The following is a 27769-nucleotide window of genomic DNA, read 5'->3' on the forward strand; positions in this document are numbered from 1 at the left end:
AAGCCTTCTCAGAAGAGTGGAGGCTGTTATAGCAGCAAAGGGGGGGCCAACTGCATATTAATGCCCATGATTTTGGAATGAGATGTTAGACGAGCAGGTGTCCACATACTTTGGATCATGTAGATTGTGTAATGTATATTTACAATACATGACCAAAAGTATGTGGACACCGGTTGGACGTACTGCCAAAACAACGTTTGAGGCAGCACATGGTAGAGAAATTAACATTAAATTCTCGCAACAGCTCTGGTGGACATTCCTGCATTTAGCATGCCAATTGCACATTCCCTCAACTTGGGACATCTGTGGTATTGTGTTGTGTGATAAAACTGCACATTTTAATGTGGCTATATTGGTCCCCATCACTAGTTGCACCTGTGTAATGATCATGCTGTTTAATCAGCTTCTTGGTATGCCACACCTGTCAGGTGGATGGATTATCTTGGCAAAAGGAAACGCTCACTAACGGGGATGTAAACAAATTGGTTCAAAAATATTTGAGTGAAATAGGCTTTTTGTGCGTATGGACAATGTCTGTGATTATTCCATATCAGCTCATGAAACATGGGACCAACACTTTACATGTTACCTTTTATATTTTTGTTTATGTATAATCAACTCCTTACTCATAGCATGCATCCAAATGCTGTTGATGCTTTGTTTTTGGAAATGTACACTAAAGCTCTTGTACTTTACTTCTTGTGCTTGGTGTAAGATGACATACTGAAGAAAAGCAGGATTCTGCCTCAATAATGTTTTGAATATTTACATCTCATTAATTTAGCAGATGCTCTTATCCAGAGCGACTTACAGGAGTAATTAGGGTTAAGTGCCTTGCTCAAGGGCATTTTTCAGCTAGTGGGCTCCGGGATATGAACCAGCGTCCTTTTGGTTACTGGCCCAACGCTCTTAACCGCTAGGATACCAGCCACCCTGCGACGATAAAATCATCACCCACATCTGAGTGCACCTCTGATGCTTTTGCACTCCTGCATGATTCTTGGGTCCAGACTAATGCAAGGCGATGGCTTCCATGGAACCCCCATGATACACAATGTATTTAGATGACGTGTGCCGTCAGGCTGGTGATGGCAATGACCTGGTCATAGGGGAGCCACGTCTCTCCACTATGTAGCGAGGGAGTGTGTATTCCTTGCAGTGTGCTGCTGTCTGTGGCGTTTAGGAGGCATTTAGGAACAGCCATATTGTTGCCTTGTGGGCTGGCAGTGTTGGTGTTGGAAGTGAATTTGCTAGTGAGTGTGCAGTGTCTGCAAGAAGCTGCTCTCCATGTGCTTGGAGAAACTCTAGTTCTACTTGTCAGGTCAGCTAATTGCTGTTTTTTTTCTGATGTCTCAGCGTTCTAGGATACCCATAGTTTTTCCTGCCTCATGTCCAGTCATTTGAAGCTTTGTTCTGTCATTCAACTTATTCTTCTTTGTGTGGATACTCTCACTCAAGTCTCCATCGTTGACACACACTCTTTCAGTAACACACATGAACAAACACACACACACATTTTTCATTTCTCTTTTCTTTGAGCTATTCTCTATTCTATTTAATATTAATCCCTATTACTGCCAACCTTTTCTCGCTGGAGCTATTAACATTTATTAAACTCTCATTTCCTGTATTACCAATACTCACACATCCATTTCCTTTGCCATTGATGCGTCGACTAGCCTACTCCATAGTTGTTCATTTTGGGATTGCAAGATTGTTGCTTTTCTCTTGTTTTTTTGAGGCAATCAAATAAGATGAAGTGTCTCTGTTTATCTTAGATTGCCCTGACTTCTATTTCATTACCTTTTTTGGCACCAGCATTTTAACTAAGAGTCACCTCTACCATAAAACAACAATCAATTGAATTCTAGTTATCCTCCTGGTACATAGCTGCCACACTACAAATTCCTCTCATGACATCTCATGCTTTCTTGACTGCCTCAAAATCTCTAATTGGCTTTTAACTCCTGGAGAATCTAGTCCCCATTAAAAATATGGGGAAATCTAAATTGTTCATTTTAAGCAGGCATTGACGTGTGTGTGGCTGGTTAGGTATGTTTTCCCCCCACGCTTGCATTGTTGGTTAGAGTTTTAACACATTCATGTTTCCCCTACCAGCTATTGTTTGCCTGGTGAATGTCTTAATAACAGATTTCAAAGTGTCTGTACGCTTTGTAGAGAAGGTGCTAATCCAGGGTAGGCTAATATCTTTGAAGAACATAACCTAAAGTGGATATCTGCTGACCTAAAACTGGGGGTAGCCTTCTATTACTTCATTGACAATCTGCGTATTTTAGATGCTATCACCCACTCCATACCCTCTCTTTAATATGCTTTCAACGCAAATCAACAGAAATCATGGCCATATTCCAGAGAAGCACTGAAACCATAGAGACATGGGCTCAGACTCATCACCGGAAACAACATTTTGAAATTAGCTTTGTAAATGTAAATGACAGTTACCACTATTTTCAGAACACATAAAGGCCTACGTGATTCACTGGATCTTAAAGTGTAGAATAACATTGATCATTTAAATTATATTTTTCCTAAGTCATGTACATTCTGCTATACTTGTAAATACCAGAATAGTGACTGTTTACATCTGTGTTAAGATCACAATGACGCATCTGTCTGCCACCTCCTTTAGTTCAGGAAGGGCAGTTTGCTTGATAATTCCACTTTAGAATAGATAACATTTATCAGATTGATAATAGTACTCTTGCTTCAATGACACTAATGATATTTTCTTGTTTGTTTTTTTCTTTCTTTTTTGGACCCCACAAATATACGGTGCTTGTTTTTACCCACTGCTCCCCTCTGCTCATGTCTCACCCCTTCATTTACTTTTCCTATCCACGGTGTATCCATTCATGTTGCATGCCTCCACCTTTGTCCTGTTTGTTTGCCTGTGATGCTGCACCACATTTGATTTTGCTGCATTGCCTCCATGTTGCTGTTATGGTGCCATCGACCATATGGCATATTCCTGTGTTTTCATCCATTGCGCTCCTTTTTCTCCCTACATCCTAATGTCTCTGCTTGTTTTGTTGTTTTGTTTTCTTTCATGGGGAATGTCTTTGTGGCCTACATTCTTTCCCCTGTGTTTCTGTTTGCTTTGTTTTCTCCTCTGTGCTAACTGTCCCCGCATCTGCCCCCCTCAACCCCCGCCACCCCCTCCCTCCTGCCACTCTGCCCTTCTGGATGGTCTGCTGCCCCTGCGTGCTGAACAGGCTTTTATGGACTGGATGAGTCGGATTTGGACAAAGTGTTCCGCCTGCCTACCACCACCTTTATCGGGGGCACTGAGACCGCCTTGCCCTTGAGGGAGATAATCCGCCGCCTGGAGGTATCCAAACTAAACCGCACACACCAGTCTGTCTCTCAAAGAAGTTGGGTTCTTGCCAATCGTTTGTCTTGAACGAGTGAAAAGTGTACATTCAGGCTCATTTTCATGGTCAGTGACAAGACACGCTGTCCCATTTTTTTCAGATGGCCTACTGCCAGCACATCGGGGTTGAGTTCATGTTCATCAATGACCTAGACCAGTGCCAGTGGATCCGGGAAAAGTTTGAGAAGCCCGGCGTCATGCAGTTCACCCTGGAGGAGAAGAGGACCCTGCTGGCCCGCATGGTTCGCTCCACCAGGTCAGAGCCATGCCCCCAAAAAAAGTTCCATCCCCCACGTACCTCTCAAATAATATCAATTAATCAAATGCATTTATAAAGTCCTTTTCACATCAGCAGTTGTCACGAATTGCTTTCACAGTCCACCTTGTCATAGTGCTTGCCCAGATTTCAGTCTTGCAGGGCTCTAGACTGCGACCATTTTGACACATTTTATGACCCTTTGACTTAGCTGTGCAAGTGAAAACATTTATTGGTTGCATCGACGTGAACTGCACATTCTACATGCTCACCTCACTCCAACCTTAGTATTTTTTTAAGCTACTGAAACCATGATTTGGTAAACCAGTGATGTGCGTTATCCTCATGATTCCTGTAGTGAAAGTCTCTGTAATGCCCCGTGCCTGTTTCTCTGGGCCTGCTGCTGTGAAGAGCGAGCCACTCACTCCCCCTCCCCAACACTCTGGGATAAAATAATAAGTGGTTCTGCTTGTAGGATGTGATGTTTTAAAATCCAATTGTGGGAAAAGCACAGCTTTGGAAGCAGCTAGGGTGGCAGGATAAGCACAAAAAAATGTAATTGCTCAAAATAATACTGCGATTTCCATCAACACACTTGTGTCGCCAGGATAGTGGGTTCGATTCTTGATACACCCATAGTTAAGTGTATGCACGCGACTGTAAGTCACTTTAGATAAGCGTCTGCTAAATGGCAAATAGATAAACTCAGCAAAAAAAGAAACGTTCTCTCACTGTCAACTGCGTTTATTTTCAGCAAACTTAACATGTGTAAATATTTCTATGAACATAAGATTCAACAACTGAGACAAACTGAACAAGTTAAACAGACTTGTGACTTTGTCACAGAAATGAAATAATGTGTCCCTGAACAAAGGGGGGGTCAAAATCAAAAGTAGCAGTCAGTATCTGGTGTGGCCACCAGCTGCATTAAATGCTGCAATGCATCTCTTCCTCATGGACTGCACCAGATTTGCCAGTTCTTGCTGTGAGATGTTACCCCACTCTTCCACTAAGGCACCGGCGAGTTCCTGGATATTTCTGGGGAGAATGGCCCTAGCCCTCACCCTCCGATCCAACAGGTCCCAGGCGTGCTTAATGGGATTGAGATCTTGGCTCTTCGCTGGCCATGGCAGAACACTGACATTCCTGTCTTGCAGGAAATCACTCACAGAACAAGCAGTATGGCTGGTGGCATTGTCATGCTAGGATGAGCCTGCAGGAAGTGTACCACATGAGGGAGGAGGATGTCTTCCCTGTAACGCACAGCGTTGATATTGCCTGCAATGACAACAAGCTCAGTCCGATGATGCTGTGACACACCGCCCCAGACCGTGATGGACCCTCCACCTCCAAATCGATCCCGCTCCAGAGTACAGGCCTCGGTGTAACGCTCATTCCTTCGATGATACACGCGAATCAGACCATCACCCCTGGTGACACAAAACTGCGACCTGTCGGTGAAGAGCACTTTTTGCCAGTCCTGTCTGGTCCAGCGATGGTGTGTTTGTGCCCATAGGCGGCGTTGTTGCCTGTTGAGGACCTGCCTTACAACCGGCCTACAAGCCCTCAGTCCACCCTCTGTCAGCCTATTGCGAACAGTCTGAGCGCTGATGGAGGGATTGTGCGTTCCTGGTGTAACTCGGCAGTTGTGTCCATCCTGTACCTCATGCCTCCTTGCAGCATGCCTTAGGCACATTCACGTGGATGAGCAGGGACCCTGGGCATCTTCCTTTCGGTGTTTTTCAGAGTCAGTAGAAAGGCCTCTTTAGTGTCCACCTTTTCATAACTGTGACCTTAACCTTTCTTAGCGCAGGCCTCGACAAGATTCCGCTGAAAAGGCAGCTTGCAAAATTCAAAAATATTTATTAGAAATATGTAACTTTCACACATTAACAAGTCCAATACAGCAAATGAAAAATAAACATATTTTTAATCTACCTATCGTGTCCGATTTCAAAAATGCTTTACAGCTAAAGCAAAATATATGATTGTTAGGTCATAGCCAAGTCGAAAAAATACACAGCCATTTTTCCAGCCAAAGATAGGAGTCACAAAAAGCAGAAATAGAGAAAATTAATCACTAACCTTTAATCTTCATCAGATGACACTCATAGGACATCATGTTACACAATACATGTATGTTTTGTTCGATAATGTGCATATTTATATCCAAAAATCTGTTTATATTGGCGCCTCACGTGCATTCCAAAACATCCAGGGATTTTGCAGAAATATTCATAATAAACATTGATAAAAGATACAAGTGTTATTCACATAATGAAAGAGACTTCTCCTTAATGCAACCACTGTGTCAGATTTCAAAAAAACTTTACGGAAAAAGCATGATCTGAGAACGGCGCTCAGAACCCAAAACAGCCATAGGAATATCCGCCATTTTGGAATCAACAGTTAGAAACAACACCATAAATATTCACTTACCTTTGATGATCATCAGAAGGCACTCCCAGGAATCCCAGTTCGACAATAAATTACTGATTTGTTCCATAAAGTTCCATCAGGTCCAAATAGCCACTTGTTGTTAGCGTGTTCAGCCCAGTAATCCATCTTTATGAGGCTTAGGCACTTCATCCAGACAAAAACTCAAAGTTCCATTACAGACCTTTAGAAACATGTCAAACGATGTATGGAATTAATCTTTAGGATGTTTTTAACATAAAACATCAATAATGTTCCAACCGGAGAATTCCTTTGTCTTCAGAAAAGCACTGGAATGAGAGTTAACTCTGTCGGGAGCGCGCGTCATGAGACCGAGAGCTCTTATGAGCCCCTCCTTTATAGTAGAATCTGAGGTCTCGTGCCCCTCCTTTATAGTAGAATCCTCAAACCAGTTTCTAAAGATGGTTGGCATCTAATGGAAGCTGTAGGAAGTGCAACTTTATCCATATCTCAATGTGTCCTCCGTAGGCAAAGCTTTGAAAACTACAAACCACCGATATCCCACTTCCTGGTTGGATTTTCTCAGGTTTTCGCCTGCCATATGAGTTCTGTTATACTCACACACATCATTCAAACAGTTTTAGAAACTTCAGTGTCTTCTATCCAATACTAATAATAATATGCATATATTAGCTACGATGTCAATATTTTAATGACCATTCCTCAGGTGCATGTTCATTAATTGTTTATGGTTCATTGAACAAGCATGGGAAACAGTGTTTAAACCCTTTACAATGAAGATCTGTGAAGTTATTTGGATTTTTACCAATTATCTTTGAAAGACAGGGTCCTGAAAAAGGTACGTTTCTTTTTTTGCTGAGTTTATTTCCATCTATCTATCCTGACTGGTTGCATCACTTCCTGGTATCGCAAATCCTTGGCCTCCGACTGCAAGGAACTACAGAGGGTAGTACGTACGGCCCAGTACATCACTGGGGCCAAGCTTCCCTCCATCCAGGACCTCTATACCAGGCGATGTCAGAGGCCCCAGCCACCCTAGTCATAGACTGTTCGCTCTGCTACCGCATGGCACGTGGTACCGGAGCGCCAAGTCTAGGTCCATAAGGCTTCTTAACAGCTTCTTCCCCCAAGTCATAAAATTTCTGAACAGCTAATCGAGGGCTACCCAGACCCCTCTTTTATGCTGCTGCTACGTTCTGTTTATTATCTATGCATAGTCAATTTAACTCTACCTACATGTACTTTATTACCTCAATCACCTCGACTAATCAGTGCCCCCCGCACATTGACTCTGTACCGGTACCTCCTGTATACAGCCTCGCAAAAGTTTGGGGTCAGTTAGAAATGTCCTTGTTTTTGAAAGAAAAGCAGCAAAAAAATGTTGGTCCATTAAAATAACAGTGTAGACATGGTTAATGTTGAAATGACTATTGTAGCTGGAAACGGCAGATAAAAAAATAAAAGCAATATCTACAAAAGGCGTACAGAGGCCCATTATCAGCAACTGTCACTCCTGTGTTCCAATGGCACGTTGTGTTAGCTAATCCAAGTTTATCATTTTAATTGATCATTAGATAACCCTTTTGCAATTATGTTAGCACAGCTGAAAACTTTTGTGATTAAAGAATTAATAAAACTGGCCTTCTTTAGACTAGTTGAGTATCTGGAGCATCAGAATTTGTGGGTTTGATTACAGGCTCAAAATGTCCAGAAACAAAGAAATATCTTCTGAAACTCGTCAGGCTATTCTTATTCTGAGAAATGAAGGCTATTCCATGCGAGAAATGGCCAAGAAACTGAATATCTCGTACAACGATGTGTACTACTCCCTTCACAGAACAGAGTAAAATGGCTTGAACCAGAATAGAAAGAGTGGGAGGCCCCGGGGCACAACTGAGCAAGAGGACAAGTATATTAGCGTGTCTAGTTTGAGAAACAGATCACAAGTCCTCAACTGGCAGTTTCATTAAATAGTACACCAGTCTCCATGTTAACAGTGAAGAGGCGACTCCTGGATGCCGCCTAGGCAGAGTTCCTCTGTCCAGTGTCTGTGTTCTTTTGCCCATCTTAATCTTTTCTTTTTATTGGCCAGTCTGATATATGGCTTTTTCTTTGCAACTCTGCCTAGAAGGCCAATATCCCAGAGTCACCTCTTCACTGTTAACGTTGAGACTGATGTTTTGCGGGTACTATTGGAACTTGTTAAGTTTTTCTGTTGAATCTTGTTATGCTCAAAAAATATTTACACGTGTTAAGTTGCTGAAAATAAACGCAGTTGACAGTTAAAGGATGTTTCTGTTTTTGCTGAGTTTAGGTAGTGTGTGTACAGTTGAAGTCGGAAGGTTACAAACACTTAGGTTGGAGTCATTAAAACTCGTTTTTCAACCACTCCACAAATTTCTTGTTAACAAACTAAAGTTTTGGCAAGTCGGTTAGGACATCTACTTTGTGCATGACACAAGTAATTTTTCCCCAAATTATTTACAGGCCGATTATTTCACTTGTAATTCCAGTGGGTGAGAAGTTTACATACACGAAGTTGAGTGTGCCTTTAAACAGCTTGGACCATTCCAGAAAATGATGTCATGGCTTTCTCTCAAGGTATCTCTCGCTTGAATCCATCTAGTAGGGACATCTTGTATTAGTTTGTGGTTTGGCAGCTCCGCCATCTGCTGTTTTGTCTTGAAAACATGTGCTTCAGTTGTGCTTTTATGAAAGAAGGATACCACCTTCCTGATCTTTGCTAGGAGGCGAGAGATTGGATTTACTGGTGTGGCTACTCTCATGGGGACGTGTTTGAAGGACATGGCTTTTTATCTCCCACTCAGCCGAAATGAAATGAGCCTTTACAGTTAGCTCTAGACGTCCAACTGTCTGTTGTTAGAGCAACAGACTTAGTTTCTGACAACTCGCTCTCAAGTCGTTATTTAGTTTTTTGTATAAAGCAGGCATTTATGTCTGGGCAAAATGTGTGCGGGAAGGAATAGTGAAGCGCGACTCGACCACTTTCAACATATTTCTTAACCCTGCATTCCCATTCTCAGTGTGGGGAAAGCAGTGAAGAGACGGGGAGATCAACAATTTCCAGGCTCAGGGACATGTACTAATCTGTGGTGACCTAAATGCCAGAACTGGAAAAGAACTCAACACACAAACACCTACATGGAGGTGACAGCATTCCCTCTTCCATATGCCCCCCTAGACACAACTACGACAACATAACCAATAAAAACGGGTCACAACTCCTGCAGCTCTGTCGGAAGCTGGGCATGTACATAGTCAATGGTAAGCTTTGAGGGGACTCCTATGGTAGGTACACCTATAGCTCATCGCTTGGCAGTAGTACAGTAGACTACTTTATCACTGACCTCAATCCAGAGTCTCTCAGAGTGTTCAGTCAGGCCACTGACACCCCTATCAGATCACAGCAAAATCACACTCAACTTGAACAGAGCTGTGCTCAATCATGAGGCTGAATAATATTAAGAAATGCTATAAATGGAAGGAAAATAGTGTGGAAATCTACCAAACTATTCGGCAACAACAAATTCAATCCCTTCTTGACAATTTCCTGGACAAACAACACGAAGAATTATCTATCCAAAATGGAGATCTATGGGTAAACCACTTTTCCAATATTTTTGGCTCTATAACAAAGAACAAACAGCAAAAACATGAACATGATCAAATACAAATCTTAGTTGATTCTATTAAAAACTACAGGATCCCACTGGATTCTCCAATTGCATTGAATGAACTACAGGAGAAAATACAAAGCACTCCAACCCAAAAAGGCCTGTGGGTTTGATGGTATCCTAAATGAAATGATAAAATATACAGAACACAAATTCCAATTGGCTATACTTAAACTATTTAACATCATCCTCAGCTCTGGCATCTTCCCCAATATTTGGAACCAAGGACTGATCACCCCAATCAACAAAAGTGGAGACATATTCGACCCCAATAACTACCGGGAGAAATGCATCAGCAGCAACCGTGGGAAAATCCAGCATAAACAGCAGACTTGTACATTTCCTCAGCAGAAACAATGTAGTGAGCAATTGTCAAATTGGCTTTTTTGCAAATTACCGTATGACAGACCACGTATTCACCCTGCACACCCTAATTGACAAACAAACTAACTAAAACAAAGTCTTCTCATGCTTTGTTGATTTCTAAAAAGCTTTTGACTCAATTTGACATGAGGGTCTGCTATACAAATTGATAGAAAGTGGTGTTGGGGGAAAACCACAGTACTAAATCTATGTACACAAACAACAAGTGTGCGGTTAAAATTGCCACTCAAAAGAACTTTCATTCCAAATGGCAGAGGGGGGGAGACAGGGATGCAGGTGAAAACCAACCCTCTTCAACATATATCAACGAATTGGCGAGGGCACTAGAGAACAGTCTGCAGCACCCAGCTGCAGTCAAATGTCTACTGTTTGCTGATGATCTGGTGCGTCTGTCCCCAACCAAGGAGGGTCTACAGCAGCACCTAGATCTTCTGCACAAATTGTCAGACCTGTGCCCTGACAGTAAATCTCAGTAAGACAAAAATAATGGTGTTCCATAAAAGGTCCAGTTGTCAGGACTACGAATACAAATTCCATCTAGACACTGCTGCCCTAGAGCAGTGGTTTCCAAATGGTTTATAGTCCCGTACCCCTTAAAACATTCAACCTCCAGCTGCGTACCAGTGTCAGCACACTCTCAAATGTTGTTTTTCCCGTCATTCTAAGCCTGCCACACACGATACGATACATTTATTCAACATAAGAATGCATGTGAGGTTTTTGTCACAACCCAGCTCATGGCAAGTGACAAATAATATTTATCAATAATTTTGCTCTTTATTTAACCATCTTACATATAAAACCTTATTTGTTCATCAAAAATTGTGAATAACCTAATGAGAAGGGTGTGCTTGAAAGGATGCACATAACTCTGCAATGTTGTATTGGAGTCTCAGTCTTAAATCATTTTCCACACACAGTCTGTCTATTTAGTTTATGCTAGTGAAGGCCGAGAATCCACTCTCACATCGGTACGTGGTTGCGAAGGGCATCAGTGTCTTAACAGCGCAATTTAATACTCTGAGCGCAGCCCAATCCAGTGGCTTCTGATTTAATTCCGTTTTCACAGAACCGCTTGCTGCAATTTCGATGAGGCTCTCTTGTTCAGATATCGGTAAGTGGACTGGAGGCAGGGCAAGAAAGGGATAACAAATCCAGTTTGTCATCTGTTTTATATTTTTTTTAAATTGAGAATAATTTTAATGTTTATTTTTTTAATTATTTATTTAACCTTTAACTAGGCAAGTCAGTTAAGAACAAATTATTATTTACAATGATGGCCTAGGAACAGTGTGTTAACTGCCTTGTTCAGGGGCGGAACAGCAGATTTATACCTTTGTTAGCTCAGAGATTCGATCTAGCAACCTTTCGGATACTGGCCCAACCAATTATTTTAGGATTGTGTAGGCCTATTCCAATAGAGAACCTATGCAGGTTTTTAATTATATAATCCTTTATCCTAGCCCTATAATACATGTATTTATATTTATAAAATGTTATCTTAAAAGCTAATCATTCCGATTCACATCGGCAAACAAGGGCCGCACTATATAACAGCTTTTAAGTCATAATATACCCGACCTCTACAATTAGGACATATTAAACAAACAAAGTACCTTGGTATTTCTAATGTACAATCTTCAAATTAAATGCATAAAGTTCCATATTGCCTAAATAGAAAAAGGATAAGTTCATCATACCCATTCTGCATTACCATAAATCCAACCTTGTTTTAAGTCCACGGTTCCATAATGCATGAATAAAAACAACAAAAAAGTTGTTAATGCAAAGAAATGTTTTTGTATAAAAATAACTCTGAATCCATATTTGTCCTGTGTAATGTGTAAGTACAGTGGGGCAAAAAAGTATTTAGTCAGCCACCAATTGTGCAAGTTCTCCCACTTAAAAAGATGAGAGAGGCCTGTAATTTTCATCATAGGTGCACTTCAACTATGACAGACAAAATGAGAAAAAAATCCAGAAAATCACATTGTAGGATTTTTAATGAATTTATTTGCCAATTGTGGTGGAAAATAAGTATTTGATCACCTACAAACAAGCAAGATTTCTGGCTCTCACAGACCTGTAACTTCTTCTTTAAGAGGCTCCTCTGTCCTCCACTCGTTACCTGTATTAATGGCACCTGTTTGAACTTGTTATCAGTATAAAAGACACCTGTCCACAACCTCAAACAGTCACACTCCAAACTCCACTATGGCCAAGACCAAAGAGCTGTCCAAGGACACCAGAAACAAAATTGTAGACCTGCACCAGGCTGGGAAGACTGAATCTGCAATAGGTAAGCAGCTTGGTTTGAAGAAATCAACTGTGGGAGCAATTATTAGGAAATGGAAGACATACAAGACCACTGATAATCTCCCTCGATCTGGGGCTCCACGTAAGGTCTCACCCCGTGGGGTCAAAATGATCACAATAACGGTGAGCAAAAGGCCTAGAACCACACGGGGGGACCTAGTAAATGACCTGCAGAGAGCTGGGACCAAAGTAACAAAGCCTACCATCAGTAACACACTACGCCGCCCGGAACTCAAATGCTGCAGTGCCAGACGTGTCCCCCTGCTTATGCCAGAACATGTCCAGGCCCGTCTGAAGTTTGCTAGAGAGCATTTGGATGATCCAGAAGAAGATTGGGAGAATGTCATATGGTCAGATGAAACCAAAAATAACTTTTTGGTAAAACTCAACTTGTCGTGTTTGGAGGACAAAGAATGCTGAGTTGCATCCAAAGAACACCATACCTACTGTGAAGCATGGTGGTGGAAACGTCATGCTTTAGGGCTGTTTTTCTGCAAAGGGACCAGGACGACTGATCCGTGTAAAGGAAAGAATGAATGGGGCCATGTATCGTGAGATTTTGAGTGAAAACTTCCTTCCATCAGCAAGGGCATTGAAGATGAAACGTGGCTGGGTCTTTCAGCATGACAATGATCCCAAACACACCGCCCGGGCAACGATGGAGTGGCTTCGTAAGAAGCATTTCAAGGTCCTGCAGTGGCCTAGCCAGTCTCCAGATCTCAACCCCATAGAAAATCTTTGGAGGGAGTTGAAAGTCCGTGTTGCCCCTCAACAGCCCCAAAACATCACTGCTCTAGAGGAGATCTGCATGGAGGAATGGGCCAAAATACCAGCAACAGTGTGTGAAAACCTTGTGAAGACGTACAGAACACATTTGACCTCTGTCATTGCCAACAAAGGGTATATAACAAAGTATTGAGAAACTTTTGTTATTGACCAAATACTTATTTTCCACCATAATTTGCAAATCCTACAATGTGATTTTCTGGGATTTTTTTTCTCATTTTGTCTGTCATAGTTGAAGTGTACCTATGATGAAAATTACAGGCCTCTCTCATCTTTTTAAGTGGGAGAACTTGCACAATTGGTGGCTGACTAAATACTTTATTGCCCCACTGTATGTATCGGGGACTACTTCCGCAGGAGATAGCTATCACTCACAACCACTGCTTCTCTGCTCAGAGCCTTTTGAAGTGGGGCACAGGGCACGTCGTCTCTCCACTATTTCATGAGGAAATGGTTCATTAATAGAGAATGGGGTGTTTTTCAATTCTCTACCCTGTTGCAACAAGGTAAATTTCTTTTTGTAGTGGGTTAGCATAGCTACGATCGGACGGGGCCTTCCCTCTACTCTGCCACCAACTGGTGTGCTCTTTGAAAATCAATTGTTTGCACCTGTTCGTCCGTCATCTTGAGATTGTTTCATGAACACCCTGACTTTTTCCTCCGTTGACTGATAGTATTCATCCTCCTTTTTTCCCATTATAACAATATTATTTCTCATACTTCTGCACTTTAGATCAAGTAATTCGGCTTTCGTTTTATCATACCGTAGCGCCTCTAGTGTCTTTTAGGGAGTCCACGGTAGTTTTCAATATCTTATTTTCCGCTCGTATTTCTTCCATCATTTTATTACTGTAATCCATTCCTGTTTTTAAGGCCTCAGCCTCCCCCAGTTGCCCAGGCAATAAATCTGTTTTTTTTTTGCTGCTCGCTTGTAAGCAATGCTCTATCTTCTGGAAACATGGTTATAAAAATGTCCCCCTCCAATTTTAAGTTCGTAATTTTAGACTGCGGCTTTCCTCCCGTTTCGCTCGCAGAACTCGAGGAAAGGTCTCCTCTTGTTCACTTCGATATCCATTTATTTTTCAAGCTGATCAGTAAATAGTTTGATTCTCTATATACAGAATGTTTCGTAGTTATCACTTAATCCTCAATTTTTGTAATAAATTCATGGGACAAGCTGTGCCTACTACGCTGCCACCTGCCACGTCATCGACAGCTTTCTATAATACTTGACACATTGGAAAGAATTTACAATAAAACTGAGCAAACTAGAATCCTATTTGGCCCTAAACAGAGTACACAGTGGCAGAATACCTGACCACTGTGACTGACCCATAATTATGGGGATCTTTGACACTACTTACAGACTTGCAATTGAGAAAGGCCACCAAAGGCAGACCTGGCTCTCAAGGGAAGACAGGCTATGTGCACACTGACCACAAAATGAGGTGGAAACTGAGCTACACTTCCAAAACTCCTGCCAAATGTTTGACCATATTAGAGAGACATATTTCCCTCAGACGACACACATCCACAAAGATTTCGAGAAAAATTCACATTTTGATAAACTCCCATTTCTATTGAGTAAAATACCAGTGTGCAATCATGGCAACAAAATGTGATCTGCTGCCACAAGAAAAGGGCAACCAGTGAAGAACAAACACCATTGTAAACACAACCTATATTTGTTTAATTATTTTCCATTTTGTGCTTTCACTATTTGCACATTACAACACTGTATGGCATTTGAAATGTCTTTATTCTTTTGGAACGTTTGTGAGTAATGTTTACTGTTAATTTTTTTATTTTACTGTTGTTTATTATACATTTCACTTGCTTTTGCAATGTAAACATATGTTTCCCGTGCCAATAAAGCCCCTTAAAGTGAGATTGAGTTGAGAGATGTGGAGACTGGAATAAACTATAAAAAATGAACTGAGTAGCACACATCAATGTTTTAATTTCGATTACAATTCTATTCATTGTGCAGCCCTAGAAGCAACTACTGTTGTCAATGTTGATGATGGGAAAGTCAACTTTCTGTCAATCATTTTTATTTCTCAACGCTAAATATTGAGCTCTAGCAGCTATTTTACAAGCAAGATAATTGATTCGGCTTTGAGATGCTGTGTACGAAATGCACATCGGCCCTTGCGAGTGCAGGTGTCATTGGGCAGTAGCCAAGTTTTTTGGGGGGATATTGAATTTACTGTTTAATTAATACATGGCTACCAGCAGTGGGTATTATGTTTAGAGTTAGCAATATAGCTAATGTGTTTTGAGTTTTACTTACTCAGGAGGTGAATTAGCCCCAAATCAATTAGCCTATGATAATAGTGCAAATAAAGATGTAGGAAAATTAATCGTTATTGAACAAAAAATGTCATATCAATAGCCTAATTGTCAATCCAAAATACGAGTCACTGGATTAGGTTGCACATAAAAATATTGTTGGTCATGTATTCCTACATGGACATGTTAGATGAAACAACATATTTATTGAATAGCATCTTAGTCTTACACCCCTAATAAAGCACAGTGAATGACTTTCTAAAATGATTACACATTTTTCTATTGCGTCACGCCACAGATTATTTTTTGGTGTGAACAAATCATGGGGTGGCACCACCAAAAATTTAGTGCCACCAGGTGATTTTTTTTATTCTCTGGAGCCCTGCATTGGACCAATCCTGCAAACTAATATCATATGAGATTTCTGGAGTCCTTCTCTCCAAAGGGATATGGCCGTGTGCTGACGACGTGCTTTGTGTACCGCAGGTTCGAGGAGTTCCTCCAGAGGAAGTGGTCGTCAGAGAAGCGCTTCGGCCTGGAGGGCTGCGAGTCTCTGATCCCCGCCCTCAAGACCATCATCGACAAGTCCAGCGAGAAGGGTGTGGAGAACGTCGTCATGGGCATGCCACACAGGTGGGTAATAACAAAAGGAGCACAAAGTGAGGGGATGCTTGAGTTTCTGCAACATGGTTTGACTTTCAGCCTTCTCTCCTCTGACACATGCTCACAATCTCCTAGGGGTCGTCTGAACGTGCTGGCCAACGTCATCCGCAAGGAGCTGGAGCAGATCTTCTGCCAGTTTGACTCTAAGCTGGAGGCTGCTGATGAGGCGAGTCCCATCTAGCCCACCCACTGCAATTCTTGACTGCACTAATTGGAACACAACTACTGAATTGCCTGAATGTGTGGCTCTATTATAGATGCCTAGCGGTATTCTACTGCTAGTATGTTTGACTCTGTTGTTGTTGTAGGGCTCTGGTGATGTCAAGTACCACCTGGGGATGTACCACAGGAGGATCAACCGTGTGACGGACCGCAACATCACTCTGTCCCTTATGGCCAACCCCTCCCACCTGGAGGCTGTGGATCCCGTGGTGCAGGGCAAGACCAAGGCCGAGCAGTTCTACTGCGGAGACACCGAGGGACACAAGGTATGGACCGACACCGCTGGTTTTGAACACGGTTTGAATACCGCCGTATTTATTTTTCTCAAAGTGACAAGGGAGTACTTGCAGAGATCATAGTCCTTTTGTGTACTGTAGAAAGTCACCCTTTCGGTTCGATCCCTTTTTCTGCCCTTCACTTACACACTGATCTGTACCGGATAAGTGGATCTATGGTTTCCACCATATCGCTTTCACCAATCTGACTTTATTTGATGAGTTATTACCTCAAGCAAAAATGGATTGTAAGTGTTCTGCATTTGACGTTGATTGTTTATGTTCCAGGTGATGTCCATCCTGATGCACGGTGATGCTGCCTTTGCCGGTCAGGGCGTTGTGTACGAGACCTTCCATCTCAGCGACCTGCCGTCCTACTCCACCCACGGCACGGTGCATGTGGTCGTCAACAACCAGGTGTGTGCACACACACGCCAATCTAACCACTGACCACACCTGGTCTGGAGAAGATACAAATAGTCTTTGTTCCAGCCATGGTAGAAGACCAGTGGTTGTGTGAATGGCTGGTGTGCTAACCCTCACAACCCCTAACTTCCCCCAGATTGGCTTCACCACTGACCCCCGTATGGCGCGCTCCTCTCCGTACCCCACTGACGTGGCCCGGGTGGTCAATGCTCCCATCTTCCACGTGAATGCTGACGACCCTGAGGCTGTGGTGTACGTGTGCAACGTGGCCGCCGAGTGGAGAGCCACCTTCCACAAGGACGTGGTGGTGGACCTGGTGAGTATAGTTCCCTAGGTACAGATCTAGGATCAGCTTCCCTTCCCCCAATCCTAACCTTAACCATTCATGGGGGGAAATTAATAACTGACCCAAGATCAGGGGCTGTGTTTGTGTGTGCAGACCTGCCAACTTGCACGCATTTTGTGTACCATGCACGTAATTTGAGGTTAAAGTATGCTGATACGAAAAACTATCCTAAAATAAGTTAGCAAATGTAAGTAAGCATTTCACTGTAAGGTATACACTTGTTGTAGTCGTCGCATGTGACAAAGTTTGATTTAAAATACACAAAATAGGTTTTTAGTTGGGACATTGTGGTATTTGACTCAACCGTCTGAAGTTAGAGCTGAGCTGCTCCAGCCTGACCCCCGTCGTCTTAGTACTATTTTCTTCCCTCGAACTGGATGGCAGTTCCTCACTTCGTATGATATCTCTGATGTGTGAGGGAAAAGGGTGGGGAAAATGGAGAATGACTGTTAAATACATTTTCCTAAATTGTATGTGTTTCTCAAGCACATAACCATTATTATTTCATAGTTAGCACCTTAGCTAAGGCGTCATTACTACATCGTATTTAGCTACAGTGTTTAGTCAACTAAGCGAGAACACTTTCTTGCAAGGTAGTAGGAGCGAGCTCATTTACGGGCATGGAAACATGTGCGCTGTTGCGGTAGTTCAGTGTGCGTCACTGCGTGGATGGAAACAGACACGCCCTGAGACCTGTTCCGCTCATGGCGTCCACAGAAAGTTATATTGGACTGTTAAAGATTAGTAGGCAAATGTTAATTAATCAGTTCTTGATCTGTCCTCTTGATATATCTGTATGTCAACAGTAGACTGCTAATGATGTGATATTAGTCCGTTCACAAATGTTGAATGAATGGTATTTTTTTTATTTTTTTTATTTCACCTTTATTTAACCAGGTAGGCTAGTTGAGAACAAGTTCTCATTTGCAACTGCGACCTGGCCAAGATAAAGCATAGCAGTGTGAGCAGACAACAAAGTTACACATGGAGTAAACAATTAACAAGTCAATAACACAGTAGAAACCAAAGGGGGAGTCTATATACAATGTGTGCAAAAGGCATGAGGAGGTAGGCAAATAATTACAATTTTGCAGATTAACACTGGAGTGAAGAATGATCAGATGGTCATGTTACAGGTAGAGATATTGGTGTGCAAAAGAGCAGAAAAGTAAATAAATAAAAACAGTATGGGGATGAGGTAGGTGAAAAAGGGTGGGCTATTTACCAATAGACTATGTACAGCTGCAGCGATCGGTTAGCTGCTCAGATAGTTGATGTTTGAAGTTGGTGAGGGAGATAAAAGTCTCCAACTTCAGCGATTTTTGCAATTCGTTCCAGTCACAGGCAGCAGAGTACTGGAACGAAAGGCGGCCAAATGAGGTGTTGGCTTTAGGGATGATCAGTGAGATACACCTGCTGGAGCGCGTGCTACGGATGGGTGTTGCCATCGTGACCAGTGAGCTGAGATAAGGCAGAGCTTTACCTAGCATGGACTTGTAGATGACCTGGAGCCAGTGGGTCTGGCGACGAATATGTAGCGAGGGCCAGCCGACTAGAGCATACAAGTCGCAGTGGTGGGTGGTATAAGGTGCTTTAGTGACAAAACGGATGGCACTGTGATAGACTGCATCCAGTTTGCTGAGTAGAGTGTTGGAAGCCATTTTGTAGATGACATCGCCGAAGTCGAGGATCGGTAGGATAGTCAGTTTTACTAGGGTAAGCTTGGCGGCGTGAGTGAAGGAGGCTTTGTTGCGGAATAGAAAGCCGACTCTTGATTTGATTTTCGATTGGAGATGTTTGATATGAGTCTGGAAGGAGAGTTTGCAGTCTAGCCAGACACCTAGGTACTTATAGACGTCCACATATTCTAGGTCGGAACGATCCAGGGTGGTGATGCTAGTCGGGCATGCGGGTGCAGGCAGCGACCGGTTGAAAAGCATGCATTTGGTTTTACTAGCGTTTAAGAGCAGTTGGAGGCCACGGAAGGAGTGTTGTATGGCATTGAAGCTCGTTTGGAGGTTAGATAGCACAGTGTCCAAAGACGGGCCGAAAGTATATAGAATGGTGTCGTCTGCGTAGAGGTGGATCAGGGAATCGCCCGCAGCAAGAGCAACATCATTGATATACACAGAGAAAAGAGTCGGCCCGAGAATTGAACCCTGTGGCACCCCCATAGAGACTGCCAGAGGACCGGACAGCATGCCCTCCGATTTGACATACTGAACTCTGTCTGCAAAGTAATTGGTGAACCAGGCAAGGCAGTCATCCGAAAAACCGAGGCTCCTGAGTCTGCCGATAAGAATATGGTGATTGACAGAGTCGAAAGCCAGAGTCGAAGACGGCTGCACAGTACTGTCTTTTATCGATGGCGGTTATGATATCGTTTAGTACCTTGAGTGTGGCTGAGGTGCACCCATGACCGGCTCGGAAACCAGATTGCACAGCGGAGAAGGTACGGTGGGATTCGAGATGGTCAGTGACCTGTTTGTTGACTTGGCTTTCGAAGACCTTAGATAGGCAGGGCAGGATGGATATAGGTCTGTAACAGTTTGGGTCCAGGGTGTCTCCCCCTTTGAAGAGGGGGATGACTGCGGCAGCTTTCCAATCCTTGGGGATCTCAGACGATATGAAAGAGAGGTTGAACAGGCTGGTAATAGGGGTTGCGACAATGGTGGCAGATAGTTTCAGAAATAGAGGGTCCAGATTGTCAAGCCCAGCTGATTTGTACGGGTCCAGGTTTTGCAGCTCTTTCAGAACATCTGCTATCTGGATTTGGGTGAAGGAGAACCTGGAGAGGCTTGGGCGAGGAGCTGCGGGGGGGGCGGAGCTGTTGGCCGAGGTTGAAGTAGCCAGGCGGAAGGCATGGCCAGCCGTTGAGAAATGCTTATTGAAGTTTTCGATAATCATGGATTTATCAGTGGTGACCGTGTTACCTAGCCTCAGTGCAGTGGGCAGCTGGGAGGAGGTGCTCTTGTTCTCCATGGACTTCAGTGTCCCAGAACTTTTTGGAGTTGGAGCTACAGGATGAAAACTTCTGCCTGAAGAAGCTGGCCTTAGCTTTCCTGACTGACTGCGTGTATTGGTTCCAGACTTCCCTGAACAGTTGCATATCACGGGACTATTCAATGCTATTGCAGTCCGCCACAGGATGTTTTTGTGCTGGTCGAGGGCAGTCAGGTCTGGGGTGAACCAAGGGCTGTATCTGTTCTTAGTTCTGCATTTTTTGAACGGAGCATGCTTATCTAAAACGGTGAGGAAGTTACTTTTAAAGAATGACCAGGCATCCTCAACTGACGGGATGAGGTCGATGTCCTTCCAGGATACCCGGGCCAGGTCGATTAGAAAGGCCTGCTCACAGAAGTGTTTTAGGGAGCGTTTGACAGTGATGAGGGGTGGTCGTTTGACTGCGGCTCCGTAGTTGATACAGGCAATGAGGCAGTAGTCAATAGTCAGACCTAACTTGATGGATTAGGTCAGGGATGGAGATCTAAAACAAGTTAATAGGCCTAGTTCACTTGTTTCATAGTACACTAGACTATCCACATGGACACCTATTAATTAGAATAGTCATTACCCCTACATTTAACCTAGAAAAATGTGTCATTGAGACAACCTCAATTTAATTTAGGATCATACACAAGTCTTCTGTGTTGGCTAAGTTGTTTGTTATAATTTAAGGACCTTAGGTTTCAGGAAATAACCGTTACAGTTGACTAACCCCCTCTGGACCTCTCCCCTACCCAACCTTAGTCCTACATCAGCACCACCTTGTCAGAAAGTCCTAGTGAGAGCCCTGATTTGTACATGTAAACCTTTTTCTAGTTGGCTATTGAAGAGCAACTAATTATCAAGAACCCATAAAGTCTATAGCCTACAATTCCTACTGAGGCAGTCTTCTGCCAACCTCCTTATTAGGCCCAAAAAATGCCTATTATTTGGGCAGTGTGGGTGTCGTGCATGCCGTCGCTGGTTGGCAGGTCTGTCTGTGTGTGTGTTTATTAACAATGTTTGTCTGTCGGCAGGTGTGCTACCGGCGGTTGGGACACAACGAGATGGACGAGCCCATGTTCACTCAGCCCCTGATGTACAAGCAGATCAAGAAGCAGAAGGGAGTGATGCAGAAGTATGGCGAGAAACTTATTGCAGAGGGGGTCGTCACGAGACAGGAGTACGAGGTCAGAGCTCAACCACTTCGACCATATCTCTCACACTCTCCATAGAGTAGAGCCGAGGAGTCACCCTCTCCACTTCTGCCTTCCATCTCCCTCTCTCTACAGGAGGAGATTGCAAAGTATGATAAGATCTGTGAGGAGGCACATGTTCGCTCCAAGGATGAGAAGATCCTCCACATCAAACACTGGCTGGACTCTCCCTGGCCTGGTGAGTGGGTTAACAGCTCACAGACACACATACACAATGCCATGTGTGTGTGTGTTGTGAATAATGGACCTGTGTGTGTGTGTAGGTTTTTTCAACCTGGATGGCCAGCCCAAGAGCCTGACCTGCCCGTCCACTGGCCTGACTGAGGAGGAGCTGACCCACATCGGTCAGGTGGCCTCCTCAGTGCCAGTCGAAGACTTCACCATCCATGGAGGTGAACCCTACTCTAACCATAGAATTAAGAACATAATAATATTATGCATCTCTATGCCTTTTAACTTTTAAATCCTCTGATGGCGGGAGAGTCAAAAGCAAAAGAGTCAAAGTGCAGAGTGAAGACATGGCTCTTTTTATTGACTCTGGCTGTGTACACACAGCAAGATTTACACCCGGTGACAAGTGTCTGGTTTGCACTCCTCCGTAGGTCTGAGCCGTATCCTGAAGGCCCGAGGGGAGATGATCAAGAACCGCACGGTGGACTGGGCCCTGGGAGAATACATGGCCTTTGGCTCTCTGCTCAAAGAGGGCATCCACGTTCGCCTCAGCGGCCAGGACGTGGAGAGGGGCACCTTCAGGTGACGAGAGGGACTTTCAGTCCCAGGCAAATAAAATGTTTCCATTTTTGAGCATGTCATCTTGAGTGTGTCCCAAATGATGGTCTCTGGTCAAAAGTAGGGTACTTTTGGCTGCCATTTGGGATGCAGATCTTGTCTCTTGTCCCTCATTGTCCCTGCTGTGTGTTTCCCTCCCTGCCAGTCACCGACACCATGTGCTGCACGACCAGAACGTGGACAAGAGAGTTTGCATCCCCATGAACCACGTGGCCCCCAACCAGGCCCCCTACACCGTCTGCAACAGCTCCCTGTCTGAGTACGGCGTGCTGGGTCAGTCACTCTCCGCCTCACAATTACTGTGAAAACATTTACTATGGAAACAGATTCAGAGAACCTGGGAAATATCACAGGAACTCTCATTCAAATAATCCCTTACTACTATCCCCACCCGCTACTAACTGGGGAGTCACACTTGGCAAGATAATCGGGGACCTAGCGACCAGTCATTTTGTATGAAAGCAGACACACAGCGACCTAATTGTCCGCGACGAGAGCGAGACAACGAGATTTTAACCTTGATCGCTGACTATCTCGGCAAATGAGTCCTGAGTTAGGAACCTCTCTTTCTCACTCATTCCCTCGTTCTCTCTTTCTTTCCCTCTGTCTCTGTTGTCAGGTTTCGAGCTGGGCTTTGCCATGGCCAGTCCCAATGCCCTGGTCCTGTGGGAGGCCCAGTTCGGAGACTTCCACAACACAGCCCAGTGCATAATCGACCAGTTCATTTGCCCCGGCCAGGCCAAGTGGGTCCGCCAGAATGGCATAGTCCTGCTGCTGCCCCACGGCATGGAGGGCATGGTGAGTACCCCATAGCACCAGTTGAAGGGAGGAGATGGCGTTTCAAACCATTGTTCATAATCATTCCTTTACACTACATGCTCATTTAAGGGTTTTCTTTATTTTTACTCTTTTATTAACTGTACAAAAATAGTGAAGACATCAAAACTATGAAATAACACATACGGAATCATGTAGTAAAATATATTCTATATTGGAGGTTCTTCAAAGTAGCCACCCTTTGTCTTGATGACAGCTCTGCATTTTCTCAACCAAAGAGAAAAGAGAGGTAGTCACCTGGAATGTATTTCAATTAACAGGTGTGCCTTGTTAAAAGTTAAATTTAGGAATTTCTTAAGTTTGAGCCAATCGTTTGTGTTGTGACAAGGTAGGGGTGGTATACAGAAGATAGCCCTATTTGGTAAAAGACCAAGTCCATATTATGACAAGAACAGCTCAAATAAGCAAAGCAAAAACGACAGTCCATAATTACTTTGAAACCTCTTACCCCCCTACTTTGTGCAATTTCTGCCTGAAGACATACCCAAATCTAACAGCCTGTAGCTCAGGCACAGAACCAAGGATATGCATATTCTTGGTACCATTTGAAAGAAAACACTCTGAAGTGTGTGTAAATGTGAATTGAATGTAGGAGAATATAACAACAATAGATCTGGTTTAGATAAAATAATGGAAAAAAACATACGTTTTTATTTTTTTATTTTTGTATCATCTTTAAAATTAACAAGATAAAACAAACATTCGGATAGGATGATGGGGACCAATTTCAGTAAAAAATATAAGAGGGCAACAGTACTTGTGCAAATTTTCAAAATGATATCTTCCAAAATGAGTGTGCTACATGACATTTATCATGAAGTCACCCAGGTGTCCCACACAAGTAGCCCAAATGTACCCAAGTGGCCAAATTGGTGACGGTATACATTTTGAAACAAATAACTATATACAAAATACCAAAATGGTATTCTAACACACACACCCCCAAAAAATTGAGGGAAAAAAATGAAGAAGGAAAAAAATGGGGGAAAAAATAATTGTTGCAAAAAAAATTGAGGGAAAAAATATATATATACATTTACAAAATAACATGGGTAACTATTTACACACTTTCAATATTTGTAAGACCCTCAGTCCTCAAATCAAATCTATTTCTATAGCCCCAGCCTAAAACCCCAAACAGCAAGCAATGCCGGTGTAGAAGCACGGTGGATAGGAAAAACTCCCTAGAAAGGCAAAAACCTAGGAAGAAACCTAGAGAGGAACCCAGGCTCTTCTGGCTGTGCTGGGTGGAGATCACAGTGGTTGTAGAGGGTGCAACAGGACAGCACCCTCAAGAGTGAAAGTGAACAGTTTAGGGTTCCATAGCCGCAGGCAGAACAGTTGAAACTGGAACAGCAGCAAGGCCAGGTGGACTGGAAGGAGTCCTCATGCCAGGTAGTCATGACGCATGGTCCTAGGGCTCAGGTCCTCCGAGAGAGAGAGAGAGAGAGAGAATTAGAGAGAGCATACTTAAATTCATACAGGACACCGGATAAGACAGAAGTACTCCAGATATAACAAACTGACCCTAGCCCCCCGACACATAAACTACTGCAGCATAAATACTGGAGGCTGAGACAGGAGGGGTCAGGAGACACTGTGGCCCCATCCGATGAGACCCCCGGACAGGGCCAAACAGAAAGGATATAACCCCACCCACTTTGCCAAAACTCTACACAATATTGTGCTGCTGACGCCTCCATGCTGTGCCCTTTTGGCCCTGAGGCACATCCATGCCTGCAGAAATACATTTGGGAAGATGAACACCACTTGTGGCAGGAGCTGGATGAACCAGCTTCAGTGGGGGATGGAAACCTTGGCCCTGGGGGCTGCCATTCGGAGTCAGTGTCACTGTGAAAGAAAATGTTCAGTTAGAATAGTGTTGGGGAATAATCAGAATTAGTTGGCTAACATAGATGTTTTATTTTCATCATATGCTTATGAGTTACTTCTCATCAGAATATATCTTGTTGTACTATAGTGGTGGCCATTTGCAGTTATCTGTTCTCTGTCAGGACTAAGTTACTTGGGCCGCAGAGAGGGGAGGGGTCAAGCTTGTCTTCATATGTAAACATATCTTTTAAATCAATTATATCTTGGCTCCACAATGTCTGTGTGCCAGTCACTGTGTCTCTGTGATCTTGTCAAGGAGGGGTGCATTTGATATATGCCTGTTCATGAGGATTTGTTTTATGGTCCTGAGAGCGAGATAAGGACATAGTTTAGGAGACAAAGCTGAACGATAATTTATAGCCAATGCTGTCTGGCTATGTGTGTCTTTGCTATAAAGGATCTCGGTTGCAATGTGTAAGGACTCTCAGAGAATTCATTGATAGACACTGAATTGATCTGAGAGTCACAGGGTTGGAGCTCATATAATTAAAGATGGACTTTATGATAACTCTGACTTGTGTGTGGTTTGCTCTCATGATTTGGTAAATACAGGAAATTTCCACGACAATAGTTTCACATATGAGCCCTGTATCAACGGGTATAATAAACAGATCTAGATCTACTGTCTCTATTATATTACAACAGACCAGCTGTATCTACTGTTTCCATTTCACTTTGGCCATTGTTGTGGGTCTGCCCTCCCCTCAACAGCCTCAAATAGGCTATTTCATGTGGGTTGGGGTGGGGCGGCAGACACACGCATCTCACATTTCATTACATTATATATTTTATATATTTATATATTGCTTCTAAAAAATATAAAAAATTACATATTTTATATTATTAATTTCAAACAAGGGCATTAGCATAAGAACTTACCAGTCCAAAACGATGTCTTCTCCCGTTCAAAAAAATATTCCTCCACAATCGCTAAATGAATCGTCCTACAACAATCTGTCTCACTTTCCCAATCAATTTATTCTAAAATTGTGTGTACATCTGTGTATCTAGACTTAGATTTAGCTTTCCCTTACTTAGTCGCCATACTGATTGATATATAAACAGCTGAATCTGTGAGTTTACCAAACAATGCAGTGCGTAATATGTGTTTCTCCTTCCGGTATGAAACTTCAATAGCGAATGACTCTCTTTACGCTGGAGCTTACTACATGGGTTGGTCTTTCAACACATAAACATGACCTATTGCCGTTTACCTCAGCTCATTGGCTATCTACCCAGCTAGATTTCAAGACGATCAGTGGTCATTGGGTTAAAATACAGTCAATCAACGAAACAGCGGGCAAATCATTGGTGCTCAATGATGTCATGACTTGTTGTCTTCAAATCGGTTTCTTTCAGTCAATACGTCCCGCGAAATAACTCATCTGGTTTGATTGTGTTTACAAACAAACCAGTTGATTGCAGTGAAACCAAACATGACTGGAAAAGTCACGTTGTGTGTGTGGGTTATTTACCTGGAATGTGTCGTCGAAAATGGAATAAGACTGAATTCACGACACAAGCGGTTCACAAAATGTTTTGTTAGGCTATAAAAACAGATTTTATCAAACAAAAGATAATTCATTGTGTAACAATGAGCATTGGAATTGCAAACAGACGAAGATCGTCAAAGGCAAACGATTTATTTGAATGCAGTTTGTGATTATGTTACGCCCGTGCTGGTTGAAATAGTTGTTTTTTATGGGGCTCTATGCTCAGATAATCGCATCGTATTCTTTCGCAGTAAATCCTTTTTTTAAATCTGACAACGCAGTTGGATTAGCAAGATTCTAGGCTTTCGATACATGTGAGACACTTGTATTTTCATGAATGTTTAATATGACTATTTATGTAGCGATCACCGTATGTTGTGGAATTTCAGCCCGCTAGCGTGTTCCGTGCTCAGAGTGGTTAAGACATGAAGGTCAGTCAATCCGGAAAAATTCAAGAACTTTGAAAGTTTCTTCAAGTGCAGTCGCAAAAACCATCAAGCGCTATATTGAAACTGGCACTCATGAGGACCTCCACAGGAAAGGAAGACCCGGAGTTACCTCTGCTGCAGAGGATAAGTTCATTAGAGTTACCAGCCTCAGAAATTGCAGCTCAAATAAATGCTTTACAGAGTTGAAGTAATAGGCACATCTCAATATCAACCGTTCAGAGGAGACTGCGTGAATCAGGCATTCATGGTTGAATTGCTCCAAAGAAAACACTACTAAAGGACACCAATAATAAGAGACTTGCTTGAGCCAAGAAACACGAGCAATGGACATTTGACCAGTGGAAATCCTTTAGTCCAAATTAGAGGTTTTTGGTTCGGATGATCTCTGCATGTGTGGTTCCCACTGTGAAGCATGGAGGAGGTGGTGTAATGGTGTGGGGGTGCTTTGCTGGTGACACTGTCAGTGATTTATTTAGAATTCAAGGCACACTTAACCAGCATTCTGCAGTGATATGCCATCCCATCTGGTTTGGGCTTAGTGGGACTATCATTTGTTTTTCAGCAGTACAATGACCCAACACACATCCAGGCTGGGTAAGGGCTATTTGACCAAGAAGGACAGTGATGGAGTGTTGG

The 27769-nt window shown here is 43.0% G+C and overlaps 1 protein-coding gene across 3 annotated transcripts in view; it reads left to right on the forward strand.

The window, feature by feature from the left end:
• ogdha (oxoglutarate dehydrogenase a) overlaps positions 1 to 27769 on the forward strand; it is an 82589-nt gene that overhangs the window by 47174 nt on the left and 7646 nt on the right. For all 3 annotated transcript variants that reach the window (XM_020476283.2, XM_020476264.2, XM_020476280.2), the window contains 13 exons: positions 3234 to 3349; positions 3493 to 3647; positions 16025 to 16171; positions 16277 to 16367; positions 16510 to 16689; positions 16987 to 17115; positions 17261 to 17440; positions 21493 to 21645; positions 21748 to 21850; positions 21936 to 22064; positions 22275 to 22425; positions 22607 to 22734; positions 23081 to 23259. In XM_020476283.2, the coding sequence (XP_020331872.1) occupies positions 3234 to 3349; positions 3493 to 3647; positions 16025 to 16171; positions 16277 to 16367; positions 16510 to 16689; positions 16987 to 17115; positions 17261 to 17440; positions 21493 to 21645; positions 21748 to 21850; positions 21936 to 22064; positions 22275 to 22425; positions 22607 to 22734; positions 23081 to 23259 (1841 nt within the window). The remainder of the gene's footprint in view (positions 1 to 3233; positions 3350 to 3492; positions 3648 to 16024; positions 16172 to 16276; positions 16368 to 16509; positions 16690 to 16986; positions 17116 to 17260; positions 17441 to 21492; positions 21646 to 21747; positions 21851 to 21935; positions 22065 to 22274; positions 22426 to 22606; positions 22735 to 23080; positions 23260 to 27769) is intronic.

The sequence above is a fragment of the Oncorhynchus kisutch genome, linkage group LG3, assembly GCF_002021735.2.
Source record: "Oncorhynchus kisutch isolate 150728-3 linkage group LG3, Okis_V2, whole genome shotgun sequence".
Taxonomy (NCBI): domain Eukaryota; kingdom Metazoa; phylum Chordata; class Actinopteri; order Salmoniformes; family Salmonidae; genus Oncorhynchus; species Oncorhynchus kisutch.